The sequence below is a fragment of the Symphalangus syndactylus genome, chromosome 6 (assembly GCF_028878055.3).
Source record: "Symphalangus syndactylus isolate Jambi chromosome 6, NHGRI_mSymSyn1-v2.1_pri, whole genome shotgun sequence".
NCBI classification, from domain to species: domain Eukaryota; kingdom Metazoa; phylum Chordata; class Mammalia; order Primates; family Hylobatidae; genus Symphalangus; species Symphalangus syndactylus.
Genome location: NC_072428.2, coordinates 49426478 through 49440822, shown reverse-complemented (window position 1 = coordinate 49440822; position 14345 = coordinate 49426478). Strand labels below are relative to the sequence as shown.

Genomic DNA, 14345 nt, shown 5'->3' with positions numbered 1-14345 from the left:
TATTTACAGGGACTGACCCAGCCACAGCCCAGGATTTGCCTGGAGTGACCGACACAACCCTGGGACAAAGCTTCTTTGAGAATGTGACAAAGACACAATCCAGAATTCACTAGCATTGTGGGCTGAGACAAGCACAGCCCAGGGCATCTTTGGAATGACTGATGCCTCCGACAGAGCCCAGGCCTTCTCTGGAATGACTTGCACAGACAAAGCCATAATTTAGGACTCCCCTGGAGTCACTCACTCAGAAATAGCCTAAGGCTGCTCTAGAGTGACTGATATAGACCAGGGCTTCTCTGGAATTTATACAGACAGATGTCACTGGCAGGAGGTGAATAAGGGTAAGAGGATGGGGCACAGACTTGAAAACTCTTGTATAGAGGCTCACCATAAAAAATGTGTCTTTTTGGACACATTTCTCAAAGACAAGAAAAGAGAGCACGGGTCTCAACTAAAGAAACTGGAGTTTTACAGGACTTGACAAATTAGGGAATCTAGGAAAAGACAGAACATAACGGTAAGATATGTATTGTGCTTTCGAATGTTCAAAATGTTTGCGTATATATTATTTCTCATTTTGCTCTCACAACCACCCTCTCAGGTAGGTAGGACATTTATTATAATTACCATTTTACAATTGAGAAAAACACAATTCAGAAAAGGTCATGTCAGCAGCTCAGCATCTCAGTTAAAAATAAATAAATGAATAAATAAACAGCCAGAATTTTAACTCTGAACTTAAGGCTCCAAAGTCCTTGCCATTGTAACTATGTGGTCTCAGACCATCATTTATGTGGTAGTTTCACAAAGTTCTTATGTTATCTAGTTCTTCCATACTGAAACAAAATACAGACTCTCTAAGATATTGTCCCTGAAAGGAGACACTCTGGACAGAGAAGCGGCTGACCAGGCAACCTCAACTAAGTTTCCGCCTAGCTTTCCCCCGCTGCCCAGGGTTCTCTCCCATCTCTCTCTGATGGCTGCAGCCACAACCACACTTATCAAAGGTTCTGTGCTTTGCAAGACCAGTGGTAAAATAGTAGCTGAATTATACTGCATGATAACATTCTGACAGCCATAACTACATGCGTGCAGTTATAGGAATTCTTCACATCTTCCCAGCAACTTCCCCTCTACCATCCCTTCCCGACTTAGTAGAGGAAAAACCTAAAAAATTAAAAACAGAAGAGAAAGTTGAAGGGTATGAAAGAGAAAGTGAGGGAAGGATAAATCCAAAGAGAAAATATGAAAGAGAAGGTTAGAGAGGGATGAAGACAAATGAAGGAAAATATAGAATTACAAGTATAAGAAGGAGGCATTTGAAAAGCCCTAAATCAGGTTTTCACATTGTATTTCTTGCAGCCCTAGGGCCCTTAAGATGCCTGAGGGGGACATTTCAGGGGACAAGAGAAAGTAAAACCTAAGCAGTAGAGCCCTGAGGCCTTGCCCCTGCCCTTGCTTTTCCTTATGGATATAAGTATTGCAATTCCCTATAAAATTTAGTTTGTAAAAAAGGAGAGGACATCCCTGCTCTAAAAGTAAAAAATAAATAAACAAATAAAAAAACAAACCTACTACTAGGTATATGTGGGTTCTCTCAGCTTCATTTACTGAGTATGCAGCAATACTCCGATAACGTCTGAATTTTCAGCCTGAGAACCTTTTTCTTCCCAGCCTTTAGTCACATGCAGGCCAGAGGCTAACTAGTATCTGGTTGTGTATCTTTAGGAAATTCTCAAACTATGCTGTGTTGCGCTTTTTCTCTGGTTTCAACTATAATGGGCCTCGGCTACACTTCATTGGATTTTTTTCTATCTATCTAGCACTGTTTCACCAAAAATGTAAGTTCAGAGGTTTTTTCTTTTTTGAAAGTATAGTAATATCAGTGATAATAATTAGGACAATAAGAATTCAATTTGTATAGAGTTTTATAATTCTACATTTATTTCCATCTCTCTTATAATTTAAAACAGATAATAATTCAAAACATTGTTAAGAGGATTTTTTACAAAAACTTTTTTAAAAATAGCAATTATTTTGATCCATGATGGATTCACTAATGATTTCATGACAAAGAACGTCATTAATTTTTTAAGATAAATATTCGTATGGTAGGCCAATTAACTAATATTATGAAAATAAATGTTAATTCATAATTCAACAAATATTTATTGTTACTTAATATGTACCAAGCAATGTAATATGGACATAATGATGGATATGATTTTGTTTGTGTCTCCAAGGAGTATACAATTTGCAGGACAGAACATATATGTAAAAATAATTAATATATAAAACCATTGTTATAATAAGGGTACTTTTAAATGTTATGATGAATACAACCAGAGAATAATTCATTTTACCCAGTTGGGGAATGAGGATGGTCAAAAAGACTTTACAAGGAAGTTGATATTAGATCTCAGATTAAGGAATGAGGGCCAAAATGGTTTAGCTGTGCTTCACTAAGATATTTGACCAATTCTTTCATGAGCTCTCTGTTGCCACATTAACAGAAGACAGTACTTATAACTGTTTTTTAAAAACCCAACCAGTGTCTGAAATGATTTAAGGTCACTAAGAAAAAAAATAGATAGCTTTGCCCAGAAAGTATAGATTAAAAAATTAGTGTCAATCAATTTTAGGATATGGTTTAATTGATGTGCCTCAGTGTCTTGACTCTCTCCCAGAAAACATTTTGATTAAATTTTAGGGGAGTGGATACCCAAAGCACACTGAGCAATGTAAAGCTGTTATATTAGAGTAAAGCTTTTAAAATATTTTCTCAGAACATAGCAAAATATTTAAATAAAAGAAATATACATTGGAAGACAAAACCCAATAATATGCCACCTATTAAAAAAACACCCATAAGAGTTCTGACTTTGTAGGCTCATTTAGAGATCCAATAGTGTCATCAAAGTACTATAAAAATAATCAAACCTTAGGCTGCATTAAATACTGAGCAATTGGAGTTAAGCACTTTGTTAGGTGCAAAAAATACACGATGAACAAATAGATTTGTCCTCATGATGTTAACAATTAAGATAATATAAATAGATACACAGGTACACAATTATAAAAATACTCTAAGAGAGTTTTTCACAAAGCATTTATGAGACAGCACAAAAACATTCTTGATTCTGCCAAGGGAGGACAAGAAACTTCAAAAAGAAAGTGATGTCTTAGCCAATTCTTACAAGATGAGCAGAAAGTTATACTTTTTTAAACTCCTACATATGAGTAAGAACATGTGATATTTATCTTTCTGTGCCTAGCTTATTTACTTAACATAATGACCATCCCAACACAAAGAAATGATGCTTGAGGTGATGGATATCCCAATTACCGTGATTTGATCATTATACATTGTATACATGTATCAAAATATCACATGTACTCCCAAAATATGTATAACTATTACATATCAATTAAATATAAAGGGAATATGAGTAAAGAATTTGAAGTAAAGCAAATAAGAATAACCCAAAACCTAAAAAAAAAGTTGTACATAGTTTCAGGGAAAGGATTCCCACAGAAGAGTGCCACATGCACAAACACAGCAGTACTGACAGACTATGATGTGTGTAAGGAACACAAAGTATTTTTGTGTGACGGAAAAATCAGCTACACTGGGGATTTGAAACCGGAAAAATAAGCAGAGATCACAGGAAAAGACCTCGTTAAAGGATTTACTTTATCCCAGGGGCCATACGGAGTAATTGAAAGACATTAAACAGGTAAGTGACTTAACCAGAGTTGCTGACACATCACATACAAGCCAAGGATGGTTTGAAGAGAATGAACCAGAAGCAGGTTCCTACCATACTCCAGACCAGAGAAAATAAATCCAGAACCTAAAGGCAGTGGTGGTAGGGCTGGAGAAGGTGACATTGAATTAGTGTTTAGGAGTAAAAATAATCAAATTTAGGGGACAAATTAAAGGATTATATCCCAGTTCCTGGCTTGTACTTCGGGGTGGTGCCATTTACTGAAATGGGGTATCTACAAAGAGAAGGTTTGAGGTGGAGGAAGCAGACAAGTACATTTATATCTTTTATCATTGTTTAAGTCCGTGTTAATTGTATGATGCTATATTATATTCTTTTGTGCCTTTGTCTAAATTCCTTATGAATGGGGCTCACTGTACCTACTTTGTGTCTGTGTAGATGTTTCCCTGATTATTTACCACATTTTATTCATTATCTATTAATTTATTCAATAACAATCTACTGGGCATCTACCTTTCTAGGCACTGGGGTAAAAAATTGAATAACACAATTTCTATTTCAAAGAGCATGTCATCTATCTATGAGACAAATACATACAATAATGTTTATTCTAAAATAAGAACTATGAAAGTGGTATTCCAGTTCTCCAATGTTACTAATATATTGAAATTTTCTGCCCATCTTTAGAAATTGTGTTGCTTTATTCTTACTACCACCCTGTACTGGATACTGGCTTGTTCTCACCTGTGGGCTCAGATTTATTCCCATTCTGAAAAAGTGAGTGCAAGTGTCACTTGTTGGCCAAATCCCTGACTTGGACTCAGGCCACCCAGGATTCCAACACTTGCTGAAAAAACTACTCAATTTATCTGTGTCTCAGATTCCTTGACTGTAAAATGCGTATAATAATACTATCTGTATCTTCAGATGTTGTGAGAATCAAATAAGATAATACATGCAAAACACTTAGAACGGTGCTTATTTGATGCTTCATAAATGTTCATTCTTACTATGAAAGTAGATGAGGTATCAAGGATGTTTTCATAAAAGAAGTGATTCCTTGGTTGCATTGTTTTAAATGAATATGAATCAGCAAAAATATTAAAATAGCATTTTCTCATTTTTTTCTCTTTACCGCCCTCTTTCCTTCACCAATCTAAATTCACTTCTTGCACCTGCTCAGAACTTTACTCAAATATCATATTCTCAGTGAAGCTTTCCCTGGCACTTTCCACCTCTAAATGTTTATCTCCTTCTCTACTACTTTATTCTTTTCCATTGCTGTTATATACTATACTTTCTACTAACATAATTTATTTATTTATTTATTTTTGAGGTGGAATTTTGCTCTTGTTGCCCATGCTGGAGTACAATGGCGTGATCTCGGCTCACTGCAACTTCCGCTTCCTGTGTTCCAGCGATTCTCCTGCCTCAGCCTCCTGAGTAGCTGGGATTACAGGCATGCACCACCACACCGAGCTAATTTTGTATTTTTAGTAGAGACAGGGTTTTTCTATGTTGGTCAGGCTGGTCTTGAACTCCCGACCTCAGGTGAACAGCTAGCCTCCACCTCCCAAAGTGCTGCGATTACAGGCGTGAGCCTCCGTGCCCAGCCTAACAGAATTTGTTTATAACCTGTCTTCCCTATGATGAGTTTTATGAGGGCAGAGATTTTTGCTTGTTTTATTTACTAATGTATTATCTTCAGTATCTAAAACAGAGCATAGCATACAGAATTATCTTCTGATAATCAATATTTACTGAATTAATTATTTTATTTTAGAGATTGAATAGTAGGGGCTATAGTGAGTTTTGGCAATGAGCTGGATAAGAAGATTTAGAAGATAGATCTAGCATTATATCAATAATTATAATGGTTAACATTCATGGAACATGTACATTATAGCAGACAACATGCTAAGCGCTTCAGATTTTATTCCTGCATGTTTATAGTCATCACAAAGAATTTCAGGGTACCAATTTTGAAGCTTCGTTATTAATGCAATGATGAAATCTTTTTGTTTCCTTTTCACGGGATTTCATATTATTAGTCACACTTGCATATTTAAGTTGTATTTTATTAACACGTAAAATGTGAGCTTCACGTTTCTTGAGAGTCAAGACACAAGTCAACCAAGAGAGCTGATGAAAAAGTTCATGCTTAACCCATTTAGATTCTGTCCATGGTTCTGATGCTATCTTGACACATACAACTACTTGGAAAATACTCATCCCTGGGATCAAGATAAGCCACACTGACTATGTTGTGTGTCTTCTTGTTTACACTGCAATTTTCAGAGTGTAGAAATTGAGATTCTTACAATACAGTGAAACCTTCCTGCGTATGGGCTTCTTGAGACTGGGACACATTCGGATCACCTCCTCAGGAATCATTTAGTAATTGCTGAATCAACTTCTTTGATTTTCTCCTTCCTACATTTTCGTTTTGCAAAAAATATACCTGCCTGACCTCATCACTTTTCATTATGTATCAAGACCTCTCCCTTCATAAATGCTTGGTCTGCCTTTCTTAGCACCATTATTGAAGAGAGATAAGGTAGGAGCATGAACGTAAAGCTGTGATTTGGCCATTCTCTACAGAGAACAGAAAAATCATGACATGTATAGATATATATGGTATGTTAATTCAGTCTGGAAAAGTAGAATTCTTTCCCCCAAAATTGTGAATCTAATGGTCAAATTTGTTTTTATTATATTTTGGAGAGTGTAGATGTTTGATCCTCAACAACTCTAACGAGGAAAGTAAACAATGAGGCCACAGGAGGTCCCCTTTATAAGAATATAATAAAGGTATAAATAACATATGAGATTTCTTCCACCTTCCTAGATTTTGAATGCCCAGTGAAGTCCTGGGCAGAAGAATGATGTGTGAAAACTGGACAATTGTCAGTGAATTTGTTCTTGTGAGCTTCTCAGCCCTGTCCACTGAGCTTCAGGCTCTACTGTTTCTCCTTTTCGTGAACATTTACCTGGTTACTTTAATGGGCAATGTCCTCATCATCCTGGTCACTATAGCTGACTCTGCACTACAAAGTCCTATGTATTTCTTCCTCAGAAACTGGTCCTTCCCGGAGATAGGTTTCAACTTGGTCATTATGCCCAAGATGCTGGGGACCCTGATCATTCAAGACACAACCATCTCCTTCCTTGGATGTGCCACTCAGATGTATTTCTTCTTCTTTTTTGGGGCTGCTGAGTGCTGCCTCCTTGCCACCATGGCATATGACCGCTACGTGGCCATCTGTGACCCCTTGCACACCCAGTCATCATGGGCCACAGTTCCTGTGCCCAGCTGGCAGCTGCCTCTTGGTTCTCAGGGTTTCCAGCGGCCACTGTGCAAACCACATGGATTTTCAGTTTCCCTTTTTGTGGCCCCAACAGGGTGAACCACTTCTTCTGTGACAGCCCTCCTGTTATTGCACTGGTCTGTGCTGACACCTCTCTGTTTGAACTGGAGGCTCTGACAGCCACTGTCCTATTCATTCTCTTTCCTTTCTTGCTGATCCTGGGATCCTATGTCCACATCCTCTCCACTATCTTCAGGATGCCATCGGCTGAGGGGAAACATAAGGCCTTCTCCACCTGTTCCTCCCACCTCTTGGTTGTCTCTCTCTTCTATAGCACTGCCATCCTCACGTATTTCCGACCCTGATCTAGTGCTTCTCCTGAGACCAAGAAGCTGCTGTCACTCTCTTACACAGTGGTGACTCCCATGTTGAACCCCATCATCTACAGCTTAAGGAATAATGAAGTGAAGGCTGCACTGAAGCGGGTTATCCACAGGACCCTGGGCTCTCAGAAACTATGATTGGCTTAGATGGAAACTGAAGGGGTAAAATGTAAGTACACACACAAAAAATAGAAAAATGAATTTGTCAAGTGGGTTTTGTGTTTCTACTCTTTCCAAGTGATACAGTATGCCTACTGAAATTTTTTACTTTCTACTAAGACCTATTTCTGAAAGAAAGAACATGAGTAATGTGCTACCTGACTTCAAACTATACTACAAGGCTACAGTAACCAAAACAGCATGGTATACTGGTACAAAAACAGAGATATAGACCAAAGGCACAGAACAGAGCCCTCAGAAATAATACCACACATCTACAACCATCTGATCTTTCACAAACCTGACAAAAACAAGAAATGGGGAAAGGATTCCCTATTTAATAAATGGTGCTGGGAAATCTGGCTAGCCATATGTAGAAAGCTGAAACTGGATCCCTTCCTTACACCTTATACAAAAATTAATTCAAGATGGATTAAAGACTTAAATGTTAGACCTAAAACCATAAAAACCCTAGAAGAAAATCTAGGCAATACCATTCAGGACATAGGCATGGGCAAGGACTTCATGTCTAAAACACCAAAAGCAATGGCAACAAAAGCCAAAATTGACAAATGGGATCTAATTAAACTAAAGAGCTTCTGCACAGCTAAAGAAACTACTATCAGAGTGAACAGGCAACCTACAGAATGGGAGAAAATTTTTGCAACCTACTCATCTGACAAAGGGCTAATATCCAGAATCTACAAAGAACTCAAACAAATTTACAAGAAAAAAACAAACAACCCCATCAACAAGTGGGCGAAGGATATGAAGAGACACTTCTCAAAGAAGACATTTATGCAGCCAACAGACACGTGAAAAAATGCTCATCATCACTGGCCATCAGAGAAATGCAAATCAAAACCACAATGAGATACCATCTCACACCAGTTAGAATGGCAATCATGAAAAAGTCAGGAAACAGGTGCTGGGGAGGATGTGGAGAAACAGGAACACTTTTACACCGTTGGTGGGACTGTAAACTAGTTCAACCATTGTGGAAGTCAGTGTGGCGATTCCTCAGGGATCTAGAACTAGAAATACCATTTGACCCAGCCATCCCATTACTGGGTATATACCCAAAGGATTATAAATCATGCTGCTATAAAGACACATGCACATGTATGTTTATTGTGGCACTATTCACAATAGCAAAGACTTGGAACCAACCCAAATGTCCAACAATGATAGACTGGATTAAGAAAATGTGGCACATACACACCATGGAATACTAAGCAGCCATAAAAAACGATGAGTTCATGTCCTTTGTAGGGACATGGATGAAGCTGGAAACCATCATTCTCAGGAAACTATGGCAAGGACAAAAAACCAAACACCACATGTTCTCACTCATAGGTGGGAATTGAGCAATGAGAACACTTGGACACAGGAAGGGGAATATCACACACTGGGGCCTGTTGTGGGTTGTGGGGAAGGGAGAGGGATAGCATTAGGAGATATACCTAATGTAAATGATGAGTTAATGGGTACAGCATACCAACATAGCACATGTATACATATGTAACAAACCTGCACGTTGTGCACATGTACCCTAGAACCTGAAGTATAATAAAATATATATTATATATATATATATATATATACATATATATAAAAGAAAGAACACGAGTAATGAAAGAAAGCATTATAGTATCCCATAGTATCTATGGGATGGTGGTACCAGCGTCTCTGGAGATGCTGCTAGTTTATATAAATTAGGATCCTCAGAAGATCGATAATTACAATCCACCACGTTTTAAAATTTGTTTTAATCTTTCTTGAACTCCCACATCCATTTCATTTTATAATTTTCTGCTTTACTTTCTTCTATTTGTCCAAAACCTACCTGCATATTTCTAGGCTGTCTTTGTTTACAAAGTAATTAAAATAACAATAATAATGCTAATACATTGTAGAGTTTTGTTTTATTCTTTTACTCATGTTTTTCAACAAATTTGAGTTTGAACTCAAAATTTTAACAAATTTTTATTCAGCACTCAGCATGTTTCAGACTCTGTTTAGGCCCTGAAGACACCTTGGTGAATAAAACAGATAAATTTCTTACCCCATAGAATTTACATTCTAGTGATAAAACAGATAACAAAAAGATACTTCAATCCTCCAGTGGTTTATAAAGTATACATTTTCAGAGGACTAGCAACTGAAGAGTTCTGTCTCTGCTATCAGTCAGTCTGTGCCTTATCTGGAGAAAGGCTACTCCACAATGACAACTGTCTAAAACTGACATTATTCACCTGGTGTATGAGAACTGCTTGATAGCAAAGATATAAAGAACTCCCAGTCAAGTATAAGTGCAGAAATTATGGGGAACTGCTATAAAGAACCCAAAGATTCTTTGCTTACGAGATTTTTTTCTGTAATCTTATTGTGATTGGATGGAATCAATTGTCTTTTTCAAGCTTGTGTATCTTTCAACCACATAGTAGCCTCTCTTCATGATTTTATCTAGTGAACACAGTCCAACTCGACTCAGCAAACAGCAGCACTGTGTATGGGCAACACAACTGTGTGTAAACATACTCCTGGCAATTCATTGATAATTATAGGGCAAAATTATTTTACTACACAGGCATGTCTGCCTCACCAACTCTATAAACAACCCTATCTCTGTGTGCCATAGAAGTACCAGGACCAGTTTCCTTTCCTGCACAAAGTGTCCTTCAGCTCTCGTGACACAAGGGCTTCAGAAAGATAGCTCATTCTTTAAAATGACCATAAGAATTTTCAAAAGAAAAGGCAGATCATGGGGTTCTATTTGCATGATGGCAATCACACAATTAAACAGATCAACACCATTAAATATTGGTAGTCTCCAATTTCAGTCAAACTTTAATCACTTGTTCACATTCCTTTTTCTTGACCTTGGTGGGTAAGGTAAATAGTGGCCTCCCCCGAAGATATCTATATTCTAGTCCCTGGAACCTGTGAAGGTGGTACCTTCCATGGTAAAAGGGCTGCAGATGCGATTGACTTAAGGATTCTCATATAGGGAGATTATCTTGTGCTATCTGGATGGACTCAATCTAATCACAAGGATCCTTCTAAGAGGGAGGCAAGACGATCAGAAGGAGGGACAGAAAGATGTAAGTATGGGCAGAGGTTAGAGAAGACAGAAGGTGATACGCTACTGATTTTGAAATTAGAAGACAGGGCCATGATCCAGGAATGTAGGCAGCCTGTGGAAGCTGAAAAAGTCAAGGGGACAAAATTTTCCCGTAGAGCCTTCAGAAAATAATGTAGATCTAGCTGACACCTTAATTTTAGTGCGGTGAAACTGATTTTGCTCTTTTGAACTCTAGAATTCTCAGATACCAAATCTATGTTGTTTTAAGCTACTAGGTTTGTGGTAATTTGTTACAGCAGCAATATAACACTAATGCAGTTGGTCGTACTTTATTCTTCGCAGCTGATATCCAAGTTTTTGTTACTTTTCCCTGTACCACTCTTCCTTCTTTTATTCAAGAAAACAACTTCTACTTCATCAAGAAAATTGGGGTGATCAGATTTAAATGACTTTTACTTATGCCCTTACATCTAAAAATGTTTCCATCTATGCCCACATCTATGCCTATTTCTCTTAATCTGAAAAATACTTGATTGCATAGCCTCTTGTCCATGAACCATGCTTCCTGTCGTATCTCATCTGTTTCACCTGTAACTTCAATCGCTTCCCCTGTTTTGTCTCAAGCTGTAAACATGCCCTGATCCTTAAAACAAAAATGAATTACAATCTTGATCGCGTTTCTCTTATCTTTCTCATTTACTCTTGGACTACTTTTGTACCATCTTTATTGAAATAACTTACATATTATAAAACTCACCCATTTAAAGTTTATAATTCAATTTTTTTAGCATATTCACAATGTTGTGCAACAATCACCACAATCTAAGTTTACAACAATTTTATCACCCCTAAAAGAAAGCCCATACCCATTAGCATCAGACAACTTCTTGCGGAAAAAAAGTTTATAATTTCTATTTGATTTTCATTAAATTTACTATTTATTCACTGAAGTCTAGTTTCTTCCCCTATCACTTCATTGCAATAGATCTTTCAAAATCATTAATGGCCTCTATATTAACATGTCCAGTGTTTAATCTTAATTTTGCTACTCTATTACAACTCTTACATTGCTCATGTATTTCTTTTGAAAATTTCTACACCTTTTATTTCCCAAATACCACTCTGTTCTGGTTTTCTTTCTGCATCTCTGAACACTCGTTCTTAATCTTCAAGGAGTTTTCTCACAAACACTTAACCATTGGAAACACTATGTTCCCCAAAGTTCCAATAATAACTTTGGTGCTTTTTTTCACTCTGTTGCTTTTTAAAAAAATAGCTATATTGAAGTATAAGTTATATATGGAAATTGCATATATTTAATGTATACAATTTGATGAGTTTGTACAAGGTCATATACCCATACCATACATACATGAACAAGGTGAGAGAGGGAGAGAGAGAAAGAGAGAGAGAAACCTCATCACTCTAAGCTTGAGAGTCAGATATTTGCAAGTGTCCATAAGACATATCCACATTGATTTCCAAAAGGCACTTCAAGGGTATCTTTTAACTCATGTCAAAAACTAAACTCATTTTCTTTATCAAATCCTGCTTCTTGAACTGAATTCCTATTTCAAAGACTGTCACTAGCATTACCTAGTCAGCAAAATCAGAAATCTGATAATCAGATGAAGCTCATCCTTCATACCAGAAAGTCCAATAAAAAGTCCTCACCTAACCAGCATGTTGTCAGTTACTTTCTGCCACAATACTATGTTACACATAATCTTCAATAAATTCTACCAGGACTGTATGATTCTTTTTCTGGATCATAATTTAGAAATACTGTTTACAAACAAAAGTTAAGTTTACTTCTTCCTAAAACTTTTTATTGCCTATTTAAAAATTTTATTACTATTCTGCTCATTCGAAATATTGTGATATATTCATAAATTGACCATCCTTCAAGATGTATTTCAGATGTTACCTCTTTCATGGCATGGGTTCAATTGCTTCCAACCTGACAGTATTTTCTTCTCTGAGAAAACACATGCACACAAACATATGATCTATTTTTATTCTGTCCTACTTCTTTGCTCCTTGTTTATACTGTTTTCTTGTAAGGACAGGGTTTATAACATACTTATATCTCCTACATGGCCTAGCACAGTGACTTGAGCATGGGAAAAATGCAATTAATATACATTTGATTTCCCATGAAATAAATTGGAAGTGCTAAATAAGTCCAAACATTCAACTATCCAGGATCCCTCACAGATATCCATATATAATCCCTGCAGAGAAATGTAGACTTACCAATATTTTAGGTTTCCAATATTTAAAACAATTCTATATTTATGATTAAATGTGGGAATTAAAAATGATAAAAACTTTATATCTGTCCACCTGAAGGGTGTCTGTATTATCCAAGAAAATGTGTAAAATACATAACTTTTCCATCTACTCCCTGCCTGCAGTTAATCATTTCTATGTAAATTACATAATAGGGTTGGATTAGAAAATATAACAAAAAATATACATTTCTATAGTTTATAAGTAACATTTATAAAATTCCACTTTTATCTTTAAAACAGCCCTTTAAATTAACTATTGTTATTATTATTCCCATGTTAGAGATCATCTAAAAGATTTTATCTGGTTTCATACCTTTATATACTATGTATAGAGTACTGATCCCCAAAATTGTATCTTCAAATGTGATATCTCCACTGAGCTCAAATCCAATATCCAATTGTATTCTTCATCCCTCTGCATTTATGTCAAGTAGGCAGCTCAAACTTAATTCATCCAAAACACTTCCATGAAACTTGCTTTTTTATTCCCCTCTTCTACTCACCAGCAAATATTATCACCCTTTATTCAGTGACTCAAGCCAAAACCTTAAGAGCCATTCTTATTTACTCACTACCTTTCATCCCTCATATTCAACCTATCAGCAAACCTGATAAATGGTTTCCAAAATATATGCTATATCCAATTTTCTTTGATCTATGCTGCTATTATCCTAGACCAAGACACAATCGTTCTTTACCTTGACTACTGCAGTACTTCCTAACATATCTTCCTATTTCTATCTTGCTTCCCTATAATCCACTATCCATGGAGGATGCTGAGTAGTCTTTTCAATATGTAAATAAGATTATGTCATTCCCTTGCTTGAAAACTTTTCACAGCTTCCCATCACTATTAAAGTAAAATGCAAAACCTTTACTAATTCTACATTCCCAACTTGTGCTAGTCTAGTCTCTATCCACCTTTCCAGCCTCACTTAAAATCCCCTGGCCTCTCAATTACATTGATATAGTACAATGATTTTGAACTGTGGATCATAATCACCGGGAGAACTTTAAAGACACACTTAATGTCAGCACTTCTCTTTTGGCCACAAAGAAGTAGCTTGTATTTAAATAATTCTCCCCCAAACAACTACACAACTATAAAAGATTGACAAAACACACAAAACAAGTGCTTAGAGATACAGGAGAGCAGCAAATACAGGACTTGAAGAGAAGAGATAAGAGGAGGGAAGAACAATAAGATAAGTGCCACATTCACCCAAGTGTTTTCCCCAAGGGCGTTTGTGAGTTCTCTCAGAGGAAAACAGAGTGTTAGCATAAAATAGCAGTCACTGAAATAAGAGGGTAGAAATTAGAATTCGGGGTTGCCAAACATATTAACATTGAGAATCAAATCACAAAGATGAGGGTACCACAGATAAACA

The 14345-nt window shown here is 36.6% G+C and overlaps 2 protein-coding genes across 2 annotated transcripts in view; one reads left to right on the top strand and one right to left on the bottom strand.

Moving 5' to 3' along the window:
- LOC129483902 (olfactory receptor 2AG2) overlaps positions 1 to 14345 on the bottom strand; it is a 157375-nt gene that overhangs the window by 107185 nt on the left and 35845 nt on the right. The window lies entirely within an intron of this gene.
- On the top strand, positions 5788 to 8082 carry OR10A4 (olfactory receptor family 10 subfamily A member 4). The gene is given in 2 exon segments (XM_055282583.2): positions 5788 to 7004; positions 7007 to 8082. Coding segments are annotated over 2 exon segments (972 nt in total). The 5' UTR covers positions 5788 to 6583; the 3' UTR covers positions 7558 to 8082.